General features: G+C 38.9%; 1 protein-coding gene across 1 annotated transcript in view; it reads left to right on the top strand.

Moving 5' to 3' along the window:
* LOC110220914 (protein TUNAR) overlaps window positions 1-25,366 on the top strand; it is an 88,528-nt gene that overhangs the window by 11,505 nt on the left and 51,657 nt on the right. Inside the window, exon 2 of the mRNA XM_078150425.1 lies at window positions 3,965-4,075. Within this exon, the coding sequence (XP_078006551.1) occupies window positions 4,037-4,075 (39 nt within the window). The 5' untranslated portion in view covers window positions 3,965-4,036. The remainder of the gene's footprint in view (window positions 1-3,964; window positions 4,076-25,366) is intronic.

The following is a 25,366-nucleotide window of genomic DNA, read 5'->3' as shown; positions in this document are numbered from 1 at the left end:
ATGTCATTAGCAAAATTTATCTTAAAGGTTACTTTCCCTTAAATTGAAAACAATGACTAGAGAAAGAATGGTTTGTAGAATCATAAATTTAGAGCTGGAAGGAAGCTTAGAGGCCATCTAGTACAAACTTCTCATTTTACAGGTAAAGAAACTGAGACTCAGGGAGGTTGTGACTTTCCCAAGGCCACACAGGCAATAAGTGAGATATATGGGATTTGAACCTGGGTCTTCTGACTCTAAATACTGAAATTGGATCTAGATGACTTGGGTTCAAAATTTGTCTCAACCACATTCTAATTGTGTGACATTACCTTATTATGTGAGGTTTCAGTTTTCTTATCTGTAAAATGCTGGTTGAATTGCATCATCTTCAAGATCTTTTCCAGCTTCATATTCTATGAAATCCCTACCTCCATACCTACCACATAAGCAGATAGCATCTTTTTTCAGGTGATGTGTCTATATATTCTCTTCTTCTAGGATATAACCTCCCATTCTCACAACAGATCCTTGTCTTCCCCAGCCAAGAGGCACAGTGGATCTCACAAAAGCATGCTCCAGTGTATTTAATTCCTTTCTTTCATTCTTTTCTAACACTAAGAACTACTGCTGAGCCCAATGAGCTGGGGCATTGCAACTACTACTTCCTTCTCCTCCAAGGGCCCGTCTGCTCTGGACTCAAGAATATGGACTTGACCAAGTTCATTCCCAGGGAAACCTGGCCTCTATGGGGCCTACTGGGGGGATGGAGTTTAGGCTCCCCTTTTCTCGTATTCTTTGGCTCTTAATACTCCAACTAACCCATCAACATCCACAGAGAAAAAATACCTATAGCTTAAGTGATGGCTTATATCAATAATATAACTTCAAATATAGAAGAAGTAGAAAGATGGTCAAATGTACAATATGAATCTGACGTAAGACAAATATTTATTTCCTATATACACTTCATAGCTAAGTGGTAGAGCAGATAGAATGTTGGGCCTGGAGTCAGGAAGACTTAAGTTCAGCTCTGGCCTCAAACACTTACTAGCTGTGTGACCATGGCAAGTCACTAAACCTGTTTGTTTCAGTTTCCTCTACTGTAAAATGAGGGTAATACTGTCACCTATCTCACAGAGTGGTTGTGAGGATTAGAATATTTCTGAACTGCTTAGTGCAGTATCTGGCACATAGTAGGAATTATATAAAGGTTTATTCCCTTCTCCTCTCTGTCTTTGCCTGTCTCTCTCCAGGGGACACACACCAGAGAGGAGGTCCAAAAGAAAAAACTCTTTCTAGATTGGTCAAATCGCATATACATACACATTTGTAAGGAGGCAGAAAGATGCTTTGGATAGGAGCTGGGCTCTATATAACACAACTTGATTATAAGTAAGGTACCATTACAAAGTGCAAAATCCACAGCCTTTCCAAGAATTAGTGTTAGTTTCAAGGAGAAGAGATATATTTTGTGTATACCTCAACCAATTAATATGCATTTATTAAATGTCTACTATGTGCCAGGCACTGTGCTAGGAGATGAGGATATAATTGCAAAAAAAAAAAAGAGCATACACATATTGTTTCCCCAAGAAACCTTTTCTAGGATACAGCCTGTTTCATTCTCAGTTACTTAGCACATAGGAGGTGCTAATAAATGTTTATTGATTGATGGAGATACAGCAATGGTCTGATTTTGCCCCTAATCTAGTTAGTTCCTTCCCTAATTCTCTAGTGAACCTTCCCATCCCCACTCCCACAAGGGAGAAAAAAGGAAGATGAACACATCAGGGAAAATAAGACACCAAGGCCTAGAATAAGGTGAAATGGCTAGATAAAGAAGATCGTTTCTAAGGCTGGTCAAGATTTATGAGGCCAGAAGGCAAATGCTCCTCTGTCAAAACTAAGCTTTTTATTTCAGAGAAACTGTGACAGGTCATTGGTAAGAGACTTGGTTGTCTTTGGTTTGGACAAAGATCTTAGAAAGTAAAGCCAACAAGCATTCATTAAGCGCCTAGTATGTGTCAGGCACTGTATTAAGCCCTGGTGTTTCTTACAGAGCAGGAACAGAGAGAGGAGGAAGATGTAGGAGAAAGGGAGAGGGCAGCCCATCTGGGAGGATATGCTGCCCTACACTCCATACACTCCCTATAGCTGTTGGAAAAGGAGTGGACAAATTGGAGGCCTGTTTCCAGCAATAGAACTGTCTCCATTTAACCCACGTGGGTGTTAGGTGTGTTTGTGTCACACACTCACACCCATGTGCCTACATTCTGCAAGCTTCCAAATTAGCCTTGGGCCCATCTCTCTCTGCTCCCATTGCCCGATGTACCAAAAGCTCCGGGAAGATATCACTCCTTTCATCACCATCACCCAGTTTACTCTGCGCCCCCACGGGCAGGAGCGCAGCCACCTGCTGCTTCTCTCCTACCGCCCTGGGCGGACCCTGGGTGGGAGCACCAGTGCAGTAGTCCCAGTCTGTGGTTGGGGGAAGCCCGAACCTCCTAATAAAGGACATTCCCTTCCTCTCCAGTCTGTCGCCCCTCCCTTGTCTCCCTCTGCAATGACTGCCCCCTCCTCAATTTCACTGTTCTCTCCCCAACCCCCCTTCCCCCATTTTGGCCACATTTAGCCAGCCAAGGTTGGCGGGGGTGTGGGGGGAGAGGTGGCGGACAGAGGCAGAACATGAGGTGGAGAGGATAGAGGATAAGACTGCTTTAATGTCCTCTGCTGCCCTACCTGCCCTCTCCCCTTCCCGATTTAGGGGTGAGGATTTGCCGCCACCCCCCTTAGCCTAAAAGAATAAGAGAAAAGGAGAGGGGTGGCAAGAGAAGGGAGGAGAGAGGAAAGGAACCTACAAGATCTTGAGGCCATGAGCCCGCCCCCTCCTACATCTCCCCCTCCTCTTGGCTGACGGCTGCCGCAGCTCCAGCTAACAGGCGTCAGCGTGGGCTCCCCGGAGTGAGTCGCTAGGTAACGGAGCTCCGCAGACCGAGAAGTGGGGAAGCCCGAGCTGCTCGTCACCCTGAAGGCAGGAGGGGGCGCAGGAACCACCCCTCTTCCGCGCCCTCCTTCTCCAACCAGGCACTCCCGAATTGCCCCCACCTCAGATACGCGCGTGTACACACACACACACACACACACACACACACACACACACACACGCACACACACACACACACACACACACACGCACACTCACACATGCACATACACAGAGACATGCCCTCTTTCCCCACCTTTCTCCCGATGCACTGACCTGCTCCGCTCCCCTACCCCTCTGGAGAGAAGGCAAGAGGGGACCCTCCACCCACCCTATCCCCATCCCGGTGGTTGGCGGGGGGAGGACTCCTGACATTGCAAACCATCTCCCAAGCCCTCTGGCATCCACAGCTCTGCCTGTTCCCCCAACTTAGTTGGGCCCGCGGAAGCTGAAGTGCTCGCTCCTGCTTCTTTTGGTGCCTCTACTGCTGCCGCCGCCGCCTTTTACTGCTGCTGCTGCTGCCGCCGTTGCTATTGGCGTCGGTAAGATGGTTCCCAAATTCCTTTAATGGATGTAGGTTGTTGGCGCACCCCGGAGAAGCTACCATATGAACTCGCCGCGTGGGAAAGTTTTCGGTGTTTTCTGAAGATTGCCGGGTCATCAGAAAACCTAGGAGTCCTCATGGGTGGGGATGGTTTTCTTAGGGCCACTCTTCTTTGCCTTCTAAGGCCTCCCCGCCCACCCTTTCTCTATCCACTCTAGGACCGTAGTCAGTGCCTGGGCTTCAATAAGGTCTCTGTCTTTTGCTTCTCCAAAGTCTGTGTGATGACCCGAGAAGCTGGGCATGAAGATCCCCTGGGAGCAGCAGGGAAATGGTAGTGCTGAGCTGAGACTTCACTGGAGGAAAAATCTTTCCAGGAGAAGGAAATGAATTGAGCTCTAGGGATCTGGCGCCCAATGGCCGTCTGAAGCCCGCTGAAAACTTGTCGCTTTGTCCAGGAGAATGGTGCTGAAGACGCCTGCCCAGTTCACAGGATACCTGGATGCCATGCTCAGCTCAATGTCTGCAGAATGCTCCCTGCCCCTCTCCTCTTCCTGATGCACTGCATGGTAAGGCCCTTTTCTGCCTTTGTAGTAATGCCCATTTGCTTAATTTTTTTTAAAAGCCTTCCTTATTTGTTATTTCTCTCCACCTTCAGCCTTATAACCTGTTTGTTTTCTGGAGTAGTCATTTTCCATGGCTGAGGACACCTGATTGACAGTATAGTTTCTACTAACATTTTGTAGCTTCCTTCGTACTCCTACATATTTAATGCGTGTTTGAAGACACCTGGTATACAGAACCAGGTTTAATCACCCACAGTCCACCAAAAAGAAAAAGAGAAAGACCTGTTTGGTAGGAACGACAAAATATTCAAACTGGAATGAATAGTCTTCTTTATCCTGGCCCCCAGTAGACACAGGTATGTCCCGTGTTTTCTAGATATAGCTACTTTGGAATTGGGGGAGGGGAATGTATGTATGTCTGGTCAAATACATGTTCTGATAAGTATCGAACAAACAGACTAAACCAGCATTTCCTTCCTTTTGTTAAAAAAAAAAGGCAAAAAACAAAACACCACTTCTAAAGTATAGTGAATGTTGAATTTAAGCTTATGCCTAATGCTTCTTTTAATCAACATCTGAGGCTTTGCTTGGAATTTTGTCTTTACAAATGACCTCTTGAATGATGTAACATGCAACATTTGGTTTGTTCTAATGTGCCTACCCTGTAATTAGTATGTGGAGTGTATGTTAGCTTTGTTTTACACGTTTTCTGCCCTAAAGCTGGATACATCGATAGGATCTTAGCTGGAAAAACCAGTTCCTTCATGTCAGCTGATTCTGTTATTCTGCAATTAGTCATTTCTGGCAATTATCACTGTGATCATAGATTGCATAAAAAGTACAAGTCTTGTTGATAATGGTCCCTCAATACACGCTTGTCATAAATTTCCCTATTGCAAGTGACACTTCCTACTTTTCATAGGGGAAAGGCCACTTTAATATGACAGGGTACACTGGACTTCCTCATTTGGCCCCTAGTTCCCCCTCTTTGTGGCTTTTAAATGTTCTCATACATATTCTTGGGTCATTCTTAGGCAGATAAGAAAACAAGGTCATATAGAAAAGTGTATTTAGATCCTGATTCGTAAGGGTAAGGCAATTTATAAGTAGAATCTCTAGTTCAAGTTTAGACTGGATGACTATGGAGTCTTAGAGAATCACATTCAGCTCAATAAGTGAAATTCCCATTGTTATTTTGGGGGATGGGAAGAAGTGTGTGTACTTATACTGATCTATGCTAGGGAATTAATGGGACAGAATCATGTGGAGACCAGGGGTCACTAAATGAAGAGGTGGTTGATGTAGTAAAGATTATAAGAGTCAAATATGATATAACAAGAGAAGATTGAAAGTTAAACATATTTTAAAAGCCCATCCTAGGAGAAATGGGTAAAAACTATGTAATGCTTCAAGGTGTTCAATTTAGCACACTAATGCAATTGGTTATATACTTTGAACCTGTCTAAATGTGTGCCACAGTGATCCTTCAGAAGGAGGAGATATAATATGTGACCACAAAGACCAGCTACAAGTATATACCCCTTAAATTTTCCTTCTAATTACAATTAATTTTCTTTGCACAGGTTAGACTTTTTTTGGTCAAATTATTAGTAGGAGTAAAAAAAAAGCTAATTTTTCCAACACTTCCACATATATTGTTTACTAATTACATTAGTAATGGATTGATTCATTCTAGCAAGTATCTAGAGGTACCCTGATTATCTTAGAATTGTGGATAAAAAACTTTTAGTTCATTACTTGTTTCTTGGCTGTTGATTACAGTTAAATTAATTAACTTGACCTATGGGGAATTAAGATTTTTTTCATAGCTAATTTTAAGACCTGAGTTAATGAACCCTTTGAAGAATTATTGAATTATAAATGAAACATGATTTTCTAAATACATTAGTGTTCTACGTATTTCCCAAAGTCTAAATACCAGCTGGGATATATTACATAATTGTTCCATCCCCAAAAGTCAGTAGAGTGGGCCTACATTTACACCTTCTATCTCACAGAGAAGTCCTGCATATAGGAAATTTTGCATTTTATGCACACATGTAAATTAAGTTTGGTTTTCAATATGAATCACTTGTGTTTTGAGTAAATATTAGGATAGGGAAGCAACTTGTGAAAATGATAATGACATGTCATTATAAAATCAGACTGATTTTCCTTTGATATTAAATGCCGTAATGTTAGTATTCTGATGGCCAATTGCCCAATGTACTAAGCTTCTAATATTCATCTTCTAACTGATTGTTTTCATTAACTTTCTCTCATTCCTAGATCTTCTTTTCCTTTTTTTCACTTCATCATGTATTCTCCCTTCACAATTTTTTACTTTTCTTCAAGAACCACTTCTTCTAGAAAGACTCCAACATAGAAATAGATGCATTGAACTAGATGCACTTAGCCTGATTTTTTTCCTCATTATTACCTTTAATTCACTGACTCCAATGATTAACTCTCCTGGAAAAAAGCAATCTTCACTGTGTTATATCTCACCATTTTCTACATTGTTTTCAAACTCACACAGATTCAAATAGCATATTAGCAAATAGTCATTGAAGTATACATTTTTAAGATTGTATAGCTTTTCCAAATAGATATGTTCAAATTCTACAAACATTTTTTTAAAATGCCTACTGTATGTAAGGTGTTGATTAGGAACTGATGATGGAAAACTAAAATTAAACAGTTTGTGTCCTCAAGGAACAAGAGGACATGGTGCATATACAGATCAGTATAATTAACAGAAATTCAAATGAATAGTGAGTGAACCCTAGCAACAGGGTATATTAGGAATAATATGGCAGTGGTACTTGAACTAAGACCTGAAATAAGAAAAGAGTGAAAACTGAAAATGAAAAGAGAGTGCATTCTAAGTCAAAACAAGGATGAAGGAGATAGCATGTGAAGTTTAGGGAACAATTTAGCAATCTAGTGTAGCTGAAATGTTGAACACGTGAAGGGAGGAACCATGAAATAAGGCTTCAGAGGTGGTTTGGAGCCTGTTTGTAGAGGGCTGTAAATACCAAGCTGAAGCATTTGTATTTTATCCTAGAGGCAAAGGGGAGCCAATTAAGGTCTTTGAGTAGAAGAGTGACATGGTCAGAACTATGTCTTAAGAAGATGATTTTTGGCAATTATTTTTTTGCAAATCACTGCTATTTCAAGCACGCTGAGCAACTCCTGGTATGATGGGAGTCAGAGGAGTTTGACTAGAAGAGCTTTAAGACCCCTTCCAGCTCTAATATTCTGCAGTCTATGACTATTTGCCTTCAGCATTTTCATTTCAATAGAAATTATTGTCTATTATGTGAGGTACTGCAATTATTTAATTGTATAATAATGTTACATGCTATAGATCAGACACTTTTACAAATGAGACCTATGCAGTAAGACTTACAGGGATCCTTATGCTATTTGATTCAATAAGGGTGCAAATACTGGAATATTACATTTAGATGGCACTTATACACAGGGAACTCAATGATTTTTGTGTCTGTATTACTTTATTCCTGGATGACAAGTGGGGACAGCATGTCATTTTTTAATATACACAACTGTTTTTGAAGATGAATACCACTATAAATAGTACCACAAATATCAGAGCTACTCAAAACTTGTAGCTTTATGGGGAAATGACCATGACAAGCATTATACCATCTTGCATATACATGATAACATTTTAAAGCTTAATGAATAATAAAATAAATTGATAGTGGATAGTAATACATACTTAGATGTCAGAATGATGCTATAATTTCTTTTAAATATTATTACAGTATCAATCTCAGTGTTAAAAGGAACCTCACAAGGAATCTAATACAGCCCAATACCTGACTGAGAATCCTTTCTATATCATACCCCGGAAGTGTTTATCCACCCTTTCTTACAAACCTCCAGAGAGGGGGAGTCCACTGCTTCTTGAGATGGGACTTTCCACTTTTGGATAGGACTAAATTATTAAGAAGTTTTCCTTACAACAAGGCTACATGTGCCTTTTCACAAATACTACTCTTTACTCCTAAGTCTATCCTCTGTAGCCAAGTAGAATAAGTTAGCAAAATACAAATAGTTTATAGTTACACCAATGCTTTGATGCGGGTGACTGCTGGATCTTATATTTTATCCAAGATCTAATAAATCATGTGATTCACTTGGATATGTCTATATATACATATACATATATATGTGTGTGTGTGTGTGTGTGTGTGTGTGTGTGTGTGTGTGTATTCAAATTGATAGAAATTTTCTTTGGGATAGTTAATTTTCATTATTGAATGGAGTCAATATTTTACTTTATTGCTTCCCCTTTTTTGTACTTCACCATCATTTCCCGATATTCCCCACCCCAGTGAACTTTCCCCCAAGCATATCTTTTTTTAAGGATATTGAAGGATGGAGAAAGCCAAGGCTGTCAGGGAAAAGTAAAAGGTGAATTAGTTTTCTGTAGGTGGGGGTGGGGCAAAATCGCATCTTAAGTATTTTATATTCATGGTCCTAATGAAACCATGCTATTTGTTTTAAAAGAATGGATGGCACCATTTGGGGGTGCTCAGATTCAGTTCAATAAATATTTATTAAAAATCTCCCATGGACAAAGTCTGCACTAGGGACCAAAGTAATAAAGATAAAAAGAAAGATAGTCTCTGTTTACATTTGACTTGGGGGCTTACGTTTTGCTTCCTGGATCCCACCTAGGAGCTCCCTTTTCTGACTCCCTTGGACTTTTAGCCAGAGGACCTGTGTCTTCAAGTCTGAGTTCTCCCACTTACTAGTTACATGGGTTAGGCAAGTCTCATCACCTCTCTGAGTCTCAGTTTCTACATCTGTAGTATGGGAATAATAGTACTGACAATACCTTCCTAAAAAGATGTTTGTTATGAGAAATGTATTCTTACAAGAGCTATAGAATGATGAACTTTAATTTTCTTTTATTTTTTTAATGTGCCTTATAGCAATTTCCGGGGCTTCCCTGGTATAAAAATCCTGAGTACAGCTTTGTTTCTAGCTCAATGGGGCATGTTGATGAGTGGGACTTTTTGGAAGGCTCTACTATAGATAATGCAACCTGGCTTGCATATTTAAGCACAGGCCATGTTATATAGCAAAGCCCCTTCAAAGCATACTGTATGTTTTCTCTTTTAAGAGGTTTACAAGTTATTCCTTTTTTCTTGAAGCAGAGAAGAAAAGCTCTAAGAGCAGAAAAGTGTTTATAAATTCATGTACCACTCAAATCACAGTGGAAGAAAATATATATTTTAAAATGATTTTAAGACCATAACAAAGAAAAGAAAATAGAAGAATAGTAGTTTGAGAAAGAAGACACTAAAGTTTTAGGCTCAGGTCTACTATAAACACATTTTGTGACATTACGCAAGTCATTTCCCTTGTCTGGATTACTGTTTCTCTCCAAAAATAAGGAGTTGGGTTTACATGATTTCTGAAGTATGTTTCACTTCTGACATTCTGTGCTTCAAATATTTAATCCTCTATTTGACATAATTACTGTGAGTTCACAGAAGTGCACATCATAAATATGTTTCCTTAGCTAACAAGTTTAATTATTCAAAGCCCAGGTGATCATAAATTTCTCCATCAGACATGTTATTTATATTATCAAAAAGGGAGGAGATTATTGAAATATGCCTTAGATGCTTTTTGTTACTATAATTTCAGCAGTCAAGAATAAGTCTCCTGGTATAGCCAATAATGTAAATTGACTTAGAGCTTAGTGGTTTGCATTTCTAATTTCCAAAAGAAGGTGAGGGAGGTTACTGTCCTGCTGTACTTAACCCTGGTCATACCACATCTGGAATACTGTGTTCAATTTGGGGCACTGAATTTGAAGAACAAACTGACCAGGACAGTGAAGGGCGTGGAAACTATGCCATATTAGCATCAGGTGAAGGAACTTAGAATGTTTAGCCTGGCAAAGAAGAGACTAAGGGACATGAAAATTATCTTAAAATATTTGAAGAGCTGTCATTAGAAAACAAATTGGACTTGTACAGCTTTAGCCCAGAATGTACAACTTAGAGCAAGGAATGTGTATTGTGTAGAGGTTAAATTGGGCCCCCAGTAAGGAAACCTTGCAATTTAGTGATGTCCAATAATAGAATGAGCTGCCTTGGGAGGAAGTAAAGTTCCCAAACACTAGAAGTTTTTAAGCGTAGAGTTCAAAGACAATTTTGGAGAACCTTTGAGGTCATGTTGATCTCAATACTTATTTGGGCAATGATTTTTTGACTAGACAGCAAATTGGCTTAGAAATCAGGGCACCTAAAATTTAGTCCTGGGTTACTATCTTACTACTAACAACTAAGTTACTACTAACTTACTGTCTATGTGACCTCCAGAAAAATCACAAACTTTGAGCCTCAGTTTATTTACCTATAAAATGGAGGCCATAAAACCTGCCCTGCCTGCTTCACAATGTTTTTGTAAGGGTCAAATGAGATAAAGGATGTAAAAAGTATTAAGTGCCAAATAGATATAAGGGTAGCAAAGCAATGAGGCAAAACCTTCAAGAAGCACAGAATCCCTCAGTTCTAATACTTCACTCAACCGATCAGTAAACATTCATTAAGCACCTACTTTGTTGCAGGCACTGTATTAAGCACTGGGGATACAGAAAAAAAGGTAAAAGACAATCTCTGACCTCAAGGAGATTATGATCTAATGTTGGACACAACATGCAAAAAGATATATACAAAGCAAGCTATATATAGGATGAATAAGAAATAATTAACAGATGGAAGTCATTAGAATTAAGAGAGGTTGGGCTTCTTGTATTTCTTTGAAGTTGTAATAGGGGAAATAAAAGAAATGTGAATTATGGTTCATACAGGATTAAAAATAACCTGATTTTGGGGCAGCTAGGTGGCACAGTGGATAGAGCACCGGCCCTGGATTCAGGAGGACCTGAGTTCAAATCCAGCCTCAGACACATAACACTTACTAGGTGTGACCCTGGGCAAGTCACTTAGCCCCATTGCCTAGCCAAAAAAAAAAAAAAGCTAGGTGGCACAGTGGATAGAGTGCTGGCCCTGAAGTCAGGAGGACCTGGGTTTAAATCTGTCCTCAGACCAAACACTTGACACTTAGTAGCTGTGTGACCCTGGGCAAGTCACTTAACCCCAATTGCCCCCCAAAAAACAAAAAAACCCCCAAAAAACCCAACCTGATTTTCTTTAAACAGTGAAAGTTAGAATTGGAGGCAGCTAGGTGTGGTACATTGGATGGTGCAGGACTTGCAGTTAAGAAGATCTGGATTTGAATACTGCCTCAGATACTAGCTATGTGACCTTGGGCTGTAACTTAACCCCTGTTTGCCTCATTTTCCACATCTATAAAATAGGGATAATAAGAGCACCTACCTCCCAGAGTTGTAAGGATAAAATAAGATATTTGTAAAGGGGCTTTGCAAATCCTAAAGCACTATAGAAATGCTAGCTAATATTGCTATCAATAGTCTGGCCACATATCATTCATAGCTATTAACAAAGAAAGCCTGTTAATTAAAAGCTTGTTATATTTATTACCAATTTGTGTTTATTTTTAATTTTCTTCTGACACATGTAGATATGTATGGAATTCTAAAATATTTTAAGTAAAATCCTATGCCCCAATTAGCATCATGTACAAAATAAATAAAAAAGGCTATACATGGTATTAGATATATTTTGTATATATATTTTACCTTTTTACCATTTTTTACCTTTTTACTTTTATTTTCCTATTGATTAATTCACCAGAGGTTTATGAGAAGCCTATGACAATGTGTAGTATTTTCCTCCAAGGCTTGATCATAGTGTGGAAATAATCTGTAACTATTAAAGGAGTGCTGGCTGGTTATGTCTGCCATTTAAGGAATATGCTTGCACTAAGTTCAAAGAGCTTCACATCCTAAAAATTGGCCACCAAGAAATTACTATTTTTGGCCATAGTAACTCATGAAAACCAACTACTGAGGTCTGTGTTAGTGGCAGGAGTACCCACACTGCTGAAACTGATGATCTTTTAAAGTTGAAATAAGGACATACAATGCTAGGTGCACTCTGCTAGGTGCCTGGGAGAAACACAGACATGAATAGGTCATGATTCCTGCTCTCATGGAACCTAGTAGGAGCATATAAGGACCTATACATGGATAGTGCAAGGGATTGAACCTGTTATTTCATTGCTAATAGGAAACCAGGTAGTTGCAGCACCTTGTCTGCAACTTAAGGTCCTAAAGGGCTTCCTAGAGATCTGAGGGACTGAGTGATTTACACACAGCTAGCATGTGTCAGACACAAGTCTGGGACCCATTTCTTCTTGGATTTGTGGCCAGTTTTCTAATCACTAAATGCTGTTCTAATTGTTATAGAATCTAAAAGTAAAAAAGCATGAAGTATAATGGATTAATCACTTTTCAAGTTAGGGGATCAAGAATACTTCATGGAGAAAGTGACACTTGGGATGGTCATTGAAGAATGGGTAAAGTATCTACAGATTGGGGTAGAGGAAGAAAGGGCATTTCAGACACAGGAAACAATTGTTGTAATCCAAGTAAATTCTTGTTTGTTGCCTATACTATACTACTAGTCAGATAATAAGTCAATAAATATTTTTTAATATTTAATATTAATATTATAGTAATGTTTATTGTATTAATATTTAATATTGATATTTAATAAGCCTTCTAGGTTGCCAGGCACTGTGCTAACTGCTGGGGATACAGAAAGAGGCAAAAGAGTCCTTCCCTCAAGGAGCTCACTATCTAAAAGACAAAAAGCATTTCTTTAATCTGAGATGCTGTTTAATGCCTCAAAAGGCAAATGATTTCATCAGTCTGAGTGTTCTTGCTGCCATCACATATTAACCCTCATTACCAATTCACTCCACACCTTGCTAGATGTTTTTCACGAGCTGATATGCTCCCAAACATCGTGGACTAATGACCAACTTTCTGGTGATGAGCCCATTACTAAGCCTTTCCCAAAGTCATTCTAACTTGGTGGGACCTTGAGGAGTTAGTATTCCTTTGATGTGGCCTTTTGAAACTCTTGATCACCTCTACACCATAATGAAGCATTGGAGCACTTAAGGGTCTTGGGCTAAATGAGCCATAGAATTTCAGATTAATTAACTCGTGTTTTTTAAAAGGTTAATTGCAGAGGTTGATGCTGTTGCTCTTGTCTTAATGATCCATGTTTAGCTAATTTATATGTTAAATACTGCAACTATATTCTGACACTCTCATGCATAAAATATAGATTAAAATTATGAGTTTGTGTTATGCTTTATGTTAACCTGAGCAATTTGTTGAAAAGTAAATAGTTTAATGGTGAAATGGTTTGAAAACAAGGATCTCCTTCCTATAAAAGGGAGTACTTTGCTGCAAAGTACCACTTCAGTTCTAAATGTAATTGGCATCCTCTATAGAAAGAACAGAGTCTGTGCATAATTCCTGAACTTTTTGAGCTTTCATTCATTCAACAAACATTTATTAAGGACAGAGAATGTGCCATCTATTGTGCTATGCACTGTGAGAGAGAATAATAAAAATAACTTATAGTCTATTGGGGAGAAATAAGACAGGCACATAGTTAACCCATTTAAATGTGTATAATATTTAAGTCTATGAGTATAAAGTTTTATGAGATCAGATAAGATGAGTATAAAGTTTTATGAGATCAGAAAAGGAAAAAATCACTAAGAAATCAAGAAAAGCTTCATGGAATTAATAGGGATGACATTCCAGATACAGAAAACTTTTGTGGAATAAGGGTGGGGATGAGGTAAAATAGACTATTTCAAAGAGCACCAGACTCGCAGCCTGAAAAACTGCATTTGAATTCAGCCTCTGCCATGGGCCAGTATTACCCTTTACTGTGGGATCTTGAGGGAGTCACCTGACTTTGAGACTCAGGTGGTTTTTGTAAAATGGCTCTGGTATTTACTATATGACTTTGGATAATTCACTTTATCTTTCTGAGTTTCATTTTCCTTGTCTGCAAACTGAGTGTGGATTATATGGCCTCTAAGCTATCCTCTTGTTCTTAAGGCTATGAATCTGTAATTCAGTCATTGCTCTACTATTTCAGAGCATTTTTTGTGAAGATCAAATGAGAAAATATAAGTATAGGGCAGCATGAGTGCAGTGACTTGCTTGAGCTCTCCCCCAAACCCCTCCAAATACCTTTAAAAAATGGCTCTAAACAAATTCTAAAGCAGCAGAACCCACAAGAAGACAGAGTAAAACAAATTTCCAGCCCGAGACAGCCTGGATGGTTGATCAGAAAGGCATATTGCGCTGTGTGGGAAGAGGAATGCAGCTCGGCGTAGGTGCGCAGGCCACAGTGAACCTGGAGCAGGCCTCAGAGGAATGAATCACAGGCAGCTGTGGTGGTTTTCAGACTCCTCAATCCATGAATGCCAAAGACAACTTAGAAGGTCAGTGGGAGAAGTCTGTTTTTTTGGTGAGAGAAGAGCTAGGTCAGAGCCAGTTCCAGAACGCAGAACGCCTAGCCCAGGTGCCTGGGCATGGCTGTGTCCTGAGCTTCCAGCCCACAGACTCAGGGGGAATCAAGTGGCTGATCAGAGGGGGACTGCAGGGATCTCTTGCTTTGCCCATGCTTGGATCTGAGTCACAGTTCTGGGAGGTGGTCTTGGGGTGAGGAGGAGCACTAGCGAGGTGGAGCTTGTAGTGGCTGCGGAGAGAAAACCCAACTCATAGTTCCAAGAAAGAAAAGACTGCTTGTGGCCAGTCACTCAAAGACCAGAGCACAGGCCAGGAAAAGAGTAAACACTTCAACCCTTATCATACCACCTTGGAAGAACTGAAAGAAAATAACACCTTAAAAAATAGCCTAACCCAAATGGCAAAAAAGGTCCAAAAAGCCAATGAGGAGAAGAATGCCCTAAAAAGCAAAATTGGTCAAATGGAAAAGGAAGCCCAAAAGCTTACTGAAGAAAACACTTCCTTAAAAATTAGAATAGAGCAATTGGAAGATAATGATTTTATGAGAAACCACGACACAGTAGAACAAATCCAAAAGAATGAAAAATTAGAAAACAACTGACCTGGAAAATAGATCCAGGAGAGAGAATTTAAAAATTATTGGACTATCTGAAAGCTGTGATCAAAAAAGAGCCAAGACATCATCTTTCAAGAAATTATCAAAGAAAACTGCCCTGATATTTTAGAACCAGAGGGCAAAATAGAAATTGAAAGAATCCACTGATCTCCCCTGAAAGAGATCCCCAAAGGAAAACTCCTAGGAATATTGTAGCCAAATTCCAGAGTTCCAGGTCAAGGAGAAAATATTACAAGCTGCCAGAAGGAAACAATTCAAGTACTGTGGGAACACAATCAGGATGACACAAGATTTAGCAGCTTCTACATTAAGGGACCACAGGGCATGAAATATAATATTCTGGAGGGCAAAGGAGACAGGATTACAACCAAGAATCACCTACCCAGCAAAACTGAGTATAATCCTTCAGGGGAAACAATGGTCATTCAGTGAAATAGAGGACTTTCAAGCATTCTTGATGAACAGACCAGAGCTGAATAGAAAATTTGACTTTCAAATACAAGACTCAAGTGGAACATTAAGAGGTAAACAGGAAAGAGAAATCATAAGAGACTTATTAAGGGTGAACTGTTTACATTCCTGCATGGAAAGATGATATTTATAACTCATGAGACCTTTGTCAGTATTAGGGTAGGGGGAGGGGAAAAATTATATGTATGTATAGATAGATAGATAGATGGCACGGGGTGAGTTGAAGATGAAGGGGTGATATCTGGAGAATAAAATTAAGGGGTGAGAGAGGATTATACTAGGAGAAGAGAAAGGGAGAGGTAGAATGGGGTAATTATCTCACAAAAACAGAACAAGAAAAGTTCTTACAGTGGAGGGGAAACGGGAAGGTGAGAGGAATGAGGAATCTTATTCTCATAGGATTTGGCTTAAGGAGGGAATAACATACACATCAATTGGGTATGGAAATCTGTCTTACCCTACAGGAAAATAGGGGGAGAGGGGACAAGAGAGCAGGGGGATGATAGAGAGAGGGCAGATTGGGAAAGGGGTAATCAGAAGTAAATACTTCTGAGGAGGGACAAGGTCAAAAGAAAGAACAGAATAAATGGGGGGTGGGGCAGGATAGGATTAAGGGAAATAGAGTTAGCTTTTCACAACATGTCTACTATGGAAGTGTTTTGCATAACTGTACATGTATGGCCTATATTGACTTGCTTGCCTTTTCAATGAGGGTGGGTGGGTGGGGGGAAGGGAGAAAATTTGGAACCCAAAGTTTTAAAAACACATGTTTAAAAAAAATGTTTCCACATGCAACTGAGAAATAATAAATATAGGAAATGAGGTACAGAAATCTATCCTGCCCTACAGTAAAATAGAAGTGGAAGGGGATAAGAGAAGGGGGAAGGGGAGAGATAGAAGAGAGGGCAGACTAGGGGAAGGGGTATTCAGAATGCATGCCATCTTGGGGTGGGAGGAGGGACAAGATGGGGTGAAAATTTGGAATTCAAAATCTTGTGGAAGTAAATGTTGAAAACTAAAAATAAATAAATTTATATTAATAAAAAGAAAATATAAGAATAGCACTTTTAAAGCCTAAAGTTCCATAGAAATTTATTATATAAACTCATTTCTGGTGCACTGGAAATAATCATGATAAACTATATCAACCCTCACCCCCAAAGTAAAAAACAACAAGAAATGCTTTGGCTACCATTATATGTGAACCAAGAACTAGAAATAATCACATTTTGTGTTTTTGTGATTAATTTCTGACTCACATGCAATAGTATTCAAAGCTACTATTTTTTTTTGTCTGTTTTTGTTTGGGGGTTGTTTGATATGACCATCATATGTTATGATGGAGTTTTCAGGTGTGAAACAAACATGTTAGTAGCCTTGATGTGATAAAGACAGGGACACCCCTTTTCCCTCATGTTCATCAGATCTCAGAGTTAGGAGGAGTTGGGAAAGGCTTCTAGTCCAAGACATTACCCTGTGCATAGTTTCTTTTATGACATCTCTGACATAGGGTGTTCCCGTTCTTCTTTAATATCTTTACTGGTGGGGAACTTACTACCTCTCAATGCACAGAGCTCTTCTTTAATCTAATATGTTCTTCTTTAGAATGAACTTAAAACTACCTCCATATAACTTCTACCCAATGGGCCTAGTTTTCCCTTTTGGAGTTAATGAGAATAAATAGAATCCTTTTTTGTAGAGGCAGTATGGCAGACATATAATTATAAAATGTATAATATATGTATAGAAACATACAACATCAAAACAAAAATATCAGAAAAGAAATATAAAAATAGTGATGGACTTGGAGTCATCAAAGTATCATCTTTGGTTTAGACCTGAATCAGAAACGCCAGAGGTCATCCGACCTAACCCAGCAATGTGCTAGAGCCAGCTAGTACAGGCTCAAGAATCAATTATCAGTGTGAACATTTATACTCTAGAATTTAACAAATGCTTCAATTCAGGGATTGATTCATTGTTTAGTTGATTGTCTAGACATAAGAAAAGTGATAAAGAAAATGTTAATAATGAAGATTGAACTTAAAAGTGTGTCCTGTATATATTTTATTGGAGAGCCGATTTTGAACATTTACCAGCACATCCTCATTTAACAAACCTGGTTCTGACACTAGTTATATAAACCTTGGCCAGTCACTTAACCCCTCTAAGCCTTCATTTTCTCATCTGTGAAATGGTGATAATAAAAATGCTTATACTGTATTGTGGGAAAGCATTTAGAAATACTTTCTAAACCTTAATGTAAAATTGAAATGTGTCATTTTTTTTTTTGCCCCACTAGAGTGCTTTAAGTACTTTAAGTCAGCTGAATTAAGAGATGCTGTCCCATTATAGTATGGAATCATTACAGTACATACAAATCTCTTTGTGTGTGTGTGTGTGTGTGTGTGTGTGTGTGTGTGTGTGTGTGTGTGTGGCAATTGGGGTTAAGTGACTAGCCCAGAGTCACACAGCTAGTGAGTATTATGTATCTGAGGCCTGATTTGAACTCAAGTCCTCCTGACTCCAGGACCAGCACTCTATCTACTGTGACACCTAGCTGCCCCCTATTGTACATATGAACATATAATTTGTCCCAGGATGCCTGAGTATGTGACTATTCAATTGCATGTGCTTTGAGACCTGAGTTCAAATGCGACTTCAGACACTTACTAACTCTGTGACTCTGGGAAAGTCATTTAACTTCTGCTGCAGTTTCCTCAAGTGTTAAATGGGGATAATAATAATATCTGTATTCCCAGGATAGGATCAAATGAGCTAATATTTGTAAAGCACCTTAGCACAGTACCTGGCACTTTGTAGGTGCTGAATACCTGTTTGCGTACATGTAGGATCAGGAGGTTCAGAAACTGTTTTGCTGTATGAATACTTCAATATAATTTAGGGATAGGAGGTAGAACATTAACAATGAGGGTACCAAGAAAAGTGTTCTGAAGGAGATGGTATTTGATCTGAGCCTTGAAGAAAGTGAGGCCTTCTAAGACATGGAGGTGTAAAGAAAGAAAACTTTCCATATATGGGGAACAGCCCATTCAAAGACAAGCAGGAAGAAGGTGGAATCTCACATTCAGGGCATAAACTGGCTGGAACAAAGAATGTGTGAGGGGGAAATGATGTGAAACTTGTCTGAAAAGATAGGTCAGAGTCAAACTATGAAGAGATTTAAATGTCGGAGTTTGTATTTTGTTCTAGAAGCATTAGGGAGCTGTTGAAGCTTTATGAGCAGAGGAGTGACAAAGCTGTAGTTGTACTTTAGGAATTTCAATTTGGCTGTTCATGGTAGATGAATTTGAGGTGGGAAAGACTGGCAGCAAGGAGACGATTACAGGAGTCCTGACAAGAGGTGATAAGGGCATGAACTGCGATGGTGGCCATGTGAGAGAAGAGAAAAGAAAAACATGTGAGAATGATGTTGTGGGGATAGAATCAACAAGACCTGGCAAATGACTGAATATAAAGGCAGGAGGGGACTAGAAGGGGTGGTGAGGAAGAGTAAAGAACTGAGGATGATTCAGAGGCTATGAACCAAATTGGCTGGCAGAATGGCTTTTTACCCATTAGATAGAGGAGGCAAATCAGGAAGAAGAATAGATTTCAAGGGAAAGCAAGGATCTTTCTACTGCAGAATTTCCAACTGAATGTGGTTAAAAGCTACTGAGAGCAAGCCTCCAAATCTTAGACATTACATTATTGGGAGTTGTTAAATATAGAAATGGATCACTTCAGGGAGGTTTGGGAATTTCTGACTGACTTTAAAAATGAGTAATGTATCTTTCGTTTTTCCATCACCTTTATCTCTGAATCTATCCCTCCCTATTCTTTATCCAGTACATTGTCCCTTTTAATAAAGAATAAATAAGTAAGGAGGGGGGGAAGACAGTTCACTAAAACTAATATATCTACCCAATTTAAAAAAAATTCCAGGACAAAAGCTTCATTTCCCTGTTTGCTTTAGGCACAATTTTCTGCAGAGACATAGGTTAGGTGATCATCTAAGCCATCTTTTGCCACTATAATCCTACTGCTTTATCTCTTTCAAATAAGTAGAATTACAGGATGTAACAAATATTATGCAATGTTTTGCATTCCTTTTGTTGTTTGTGTTGTTGTTAATGAATAAAAGAGAAACTGTGGCAGCTTTCTGAGTAGAAGATGTGAATATTTCCCTGCTCTGTTCTCATTTGATGAATCTTTGGACAGAAATATTTACTGTTTCTAGAGGGATAGAGATGCATATTCTCTGCTTAGATTTACCATCAAAGTAAGTCAAGTGAATTCTGGGGAGGAGAAATAAAGCCTTTTAGATATGCTATACAACACATGTAACCAGTGGTGGTGGTTCTGCCTACAGAGCAATTCATCAATGTGAAAATGATGACTGCTCTCAGACTCAACTAGGTCTCACTTGTTAAAGAGAATTGTTTATTACCCACCCCTGCTCCAAGTTCAGGCCTGGGCCCAACTTTGGCTGGTACAGTGGTATAGGACTGGATTTGGAATTGTGAAATAATTTACTCCTAAATCAGAGTTGTCAAAGTCATGACCAGCAAATGTCCAGAGTGTTACCCCAGACTATTTATTGGGAAATGTTCAACAAAATAAATAAAAATACAATACAACATAAATTATGATAATTGGTGTTTTTCCAGGTCAATATGTGGGCCAGCAGGGATCAATTTCTATTTAAGTTTGACACCACAGTCTTATACCGTCTGATGATGAGCCAAAATAATTTGTTCAATAGCAGTATATAAAGGAGACATGTTGACTCGATTGATCTTAGCTCCTCTTTCTGCCAATATCCCCAGAAAGGGGTTTTGACTCTTGGCAAGGTAGTAGAGAGGCTTTGAAACTCAAGGAAGTGTTCTCAAGGAGCTGGCACTTTTGTTGAGCCTCAGTGGAAGCTAAGGCTTCTAAAAGGTGGAAGTGAGGACAAAGAACAGTCCAAGGGTGGGGAAGAGCATAAGCAAAGAAACATAGGCAGGAGATGGAATCTCACATACAGGGAATAAACTGGATGGAGTGTAGGAGGACTCCTTTTATGCTAATCTTAGGCAACCACAAATTTCACTAATATCTCAAGCCTTATCCCCTTGGATCAATCAGGCTTCAAAGATGGTTTCATTGCCTTTTAGGGGGAAAAAAAAGCTAACTTACTTGACAAAGACTTTCTAGTCTTCTCAATTAAGTTTAAAGAACTTGCAGTGAATTTCAAACTTTTCAACAGTGCTCACTATAAAGGTATTTGGCAAAACTAGTAGTAGATGCATTATAAATGTGTATAGGGGAATGGATTTCAGCTATAGTATTATCCTTAGGCATCAGATAGCGTGATTTAGTGCATGGAATATTTGATGTATAATTTGAGGATATGAGTTCTAATCCTGATGACACTAGTTGGAAGTTAACATAAGCACTGGCAAGTCACACTGTTCTCTGGACTTTAGCATCCTGAGTTGATTGGGATCAATCTCTAAAGTTTGTTCCAGCCCCAAATCTTATGATGATAAGACATTTAACCTATATTAGACTCAGTTTCTTCATCTGTAAAATGAAAATAATACCTGTTTGAAGCATATAGATCCCTGGACTTGGAATCATATAGACTTGGATTCTAATTCCACCATAGCCGCTTACTAGCTATGTTACCCTGGGCAAGTCACAGTGGCTGTGGTTACCTTATCTGTAAAATGGAGATAATACCTAGAGCAAGATGCAGCATGGCATAGTGGATAAAGAGCTGGATTTGGAGTCAAAAAGACCTAGTTTGAAGCCCTGCCTCTGACAAAAACTGGCTTTCTGAACCAAAGCAAGTCATTCGAATTCTCCAAGTCTATAAGTTGTAGATGAGATACTGATCTCCATTGAAAAAGAAAGTTCCCCAACTGGACCTCTCTACAACGATGCTATCAAAGATCCATTAAAAATTATTTATAGCACTTAGTTTACAGGATTAGTGTGAGAATGAAAAGAAGTAATAATGCATGTAAAGGACTTTGCAAACCTTAAGGCACCAAATATCTCTCAGTTATTGTTATTATCATTATTGCTACTACTATTACTCTTACCACTTACTTCATAGGGCTGTTGTGATGACCCTAAAGTGCTAGAGAAAGGTGAGCTGTTATTGTACTATATGCGTAGGTGTTATACTGAATAGAGTTAATGGGTGATAACAGCTCACCAGTTGGTAATACTATGAAGTTTATAGAGTACTTTCCTTGAAGCCCTGTTGCAGCCCCATTTTCAAAAGAAAATTGAAATTCATAGAGATGCAGTGACTCATCACTCATCACAGAACTAGTGAGTGACCAAACCCAGTCTTCTGATTCTAATACTGGTGGTCCTCCCATCTTCTGTCTCCCTTGTGTCCTGCCCTCCCCCTAAGATAGTGAAAGTTCTTTTTTTAAAAAATAGTTCCTTTCAATATTAGGAGCAATACCCTAATCTTTCCATGTCTCTCTTTGCTACCTCACTCCTCCATAAAAATGAGACTAGATTTTTTTCCTTAAAAGATATTGAAGCCATCCTTGAGATTTAATTGGCTCAGATGACTAAAGACTCAGATCATTAATATCATTTCCTCATCACCTGAGTACAAAATAGCCAGAAGGAGAGTCAGGTGTGTGCTGATGCTTGGCTAGAGGATGGGAATGGGAGCTTCATTCAGCTGAATCAATTCAAAGGGGGATCTCAATGCCCCTCCTTATTATCCTTATAATATCCTGCCACAGCTAATTAAATATCCTTTCATTAACCATTGGATAACCTATAAATGTCTCATTGGCAACATTGAACCTAAATTACCAGAGGACTGACCTGAGTCAGACCCAGACCAGAATAACTTCATACTCTGCTTGTGATTCACTTATAATGTGCAATACTTACGTAATATACACAGTAATAAATACTGTGGAGAAATATTTGTAAATGTGGTTCACCTTCCTTAATTTCAAGTGCCTTTGGGTTATATCTCATCCCCAAATGCTTTCAGCTTCTACACAAGTCTCCACTTTTCAGTAGATATATACTTGAATTAGCTGACCAGTTCCCCTGAGCTGCCTACTGTCCTTTAGACCCCTTCTCACCCCTAATTTCAGCTATTGAGGACATCATAAGGCTTTCAAGAACGAGTAATACAGCTAATTGTTTTGAAAATGCCTGCATAGCTATGAGGAGTGACAGCTAATGTAAAAATGAGGCATGCATTGACCCCATCAGGATTCACAGAGCCATGCAATCAGCTTTCTCAGAAAACCCTTTGGTACAGTCTCAGCCTAAAAATAATGCTGTCCAAGTAGGTGCACAGTTGAGTATGACACAGAGAGAAAGAGGGCCAGACAAACACATAAATAGATAGTGATAGAAAGACACACAGGATGCTGGAACTAGAAGGGACTTTAGATGGCATCAAATGTTATCCTTTCACTTTAGGTGGTGAAACTTAGGCCCATAAAGGGGAAATGACTTGCCCAATGTTACATGGTAAGTCAATAGCCAAGACAGAACTAGGACCCAGAATTTCAAGTTAGTTCTTCTTACTCTTATTTGCTGCTTTCCATAGTCTAGTCTCTGTAAAAGTTGAATAATTGTGTATAGTCTGGTGTGAATACTCAGTCAATAAGCATACTTACTTTGTGCCAGGCATTGTGCTAAGCACTGGAGGTATAAAGAAATACAAAAAAAAAAAATCCTCAACTTCCCTCAGAAGTATACATTCAAATAAGAGAGTCAACATGTAAACATGCTTTTGGTAGACATGTGAACAATCATAATGATTATTTATTATAGATAAATTCCTTTGTTTTTCCCCACATACATATCTAACAGCAATTATCTGTCTGCCATCTAAATTGCTAATAAATCAGCAAGAACAGTAAGAAGACCCAGTTTCCATCAGAAATGAAGATCACTTGGTGATAGCTGTGCCTGAATATTGAAAATCCTCTGACCAGAATATAATTTAATGGAAGAAAACAATAAAGTCATTCCTACAGCATTATCAAGTGGAAGCCTCTTGAAAATCTAAGAAGTTACCTCTCATGACTGACTAGATTTTATTAGAGAAGAGGAGGTCATCAGATCTTTAGAATTTATATTGGCCACTCTTATCCATATAGTTAACATCATCTCATAGCTCTAAAAGCTCATGAGTCTGGATCCAACCCTCTTGTCCACTGACTATGGGGCTTGTCATTCAGAGAGGCAAGAGCATGAAGTAGCACCCTCTTTAACAATTAACAAAAGCTGTGGGGTAGGATATAAAATAGAAAGATCCCTGTATTTGCTGTCAGAGTAGTTGGGCTTTACTCCCAGATATGCTACTTACTGCTTGTGGGACTTCTGGCAAGTCCCCTTTCTGAGACTGACTTCCCTCATCTGCAAAATGAGAGCTGGATTACATGACCTATAAGGTCCCTTCCAATAGTAACTCATATGAGCCTCTGTGAGCTATGAGTTTCATTTATGAGGAAAAATTATATTGTACTTTCTAAATTTTTTTTCTTTAAAATCAGCACGTTGTGTTTTGCAGGCCAGTACTACATTCTATCTCCCTTTAACCACTGAAAAGAAGGGGGAAATGCAGATTCCCACAGATCACTTGGCAAGGATTCTTTTACTCCTCCCAGAGAAACTTGGCCCTTCAGAAATACCATCCCTTTCACATTGGTTATTTCCATATGGGGCAAACCACTGAACCATGGTATGGATGAACTAAGATAGTTGGTTTACTACAATTCTGCCTACACATTCTGCTGATTTTTGCTGCAGCCCAGCTGAATGCATGCTACAGATGGGTCATTAAACTGGCCAAAAGAGCCAGTCTGCCATAATAATTAGTCCTGTGACACTGTTTTGCCACAATTGGATATGACCTTAATAAGTTGTTAACACTAGGGCATGTAAGAGGCATCTGGATAAAAATGTAGGAAGTGATCTATTTGCTTGGAAATCAGTTAGACATAGAAATTCTATCTCTTACACTTTCATTTTCTTTAAAATAGATTTTTATTAATATCTTTTTTTATAATGCCTGACTTTTCCTCTTTCTGTCTACCTCTGCCCCCTCACATATAACAAATAATTTTGTTTTAAAAGAAAGGAAGGAAGAAGAGGGGGAAAAATTCCCCAGATCTAGTCAATATATAGAAAAATAATCCGACACTATATGCAATGTCCCATACTCATGGATTTTTCTACCTCTTCAAAGGAGCAAAAAGATGTGTCTATTTATATCTCTTCTTTGGGTCCAAGTTTATTATTTGTAATGTCAACAACATCAGTTTCATTTGTTTTGTGGTCATTCTTGCATTGTTTCATGCAAGTTATCCCATGTTTCTCTGTATTTGTCATGTTGGCTATATATGCCAATACAGTAATATTCCATTATATTCATTTATCATGATTTGTTTAGCTGTTCCCTAGTTGACAGACATCTATTTTGTTTCTAGTTCCTTTCTTTGGCATGAAAAGTACTGCTATAAATATTTTGGTTTATATGGGGCCTTTGTTTTCTCTATGACCTACTTGGGATACATGCCTAGCAGTGTAATCTCTGGGTCAAAGGTTTGAGGCATTTTAACTATTTTGTTTACATAATTCCTAGTTGCTTTCTGGAATAGTTACCTCACATCTTTAAAGTAGGAAAAAAGAAGTGACTTTCTTTCTTCTTTTGGAATCCAGGTCTGGTGACAGATATTAAAGATAA

This window comes from Phascolarctos cinereus, unplaced genomic scaffold (assembly GCF_003287225.1).
Source record: "Phascolarctos cinereus isolate Bilbo 61053 unplaced genomic scaffold, phaCin_HiC Scaffold_2;HRSCAF=192, whole genome shotgun sequence".
NCBI lineage: Eukaryota > Metazoa > Chordata > Mammalia > Diprotodontia > Phascolarctidae > Phascolarctos > Phascolarctos cinereus.
This window is presented reverse-complemented; position numbering and strand designations above follow the sequence as displayed.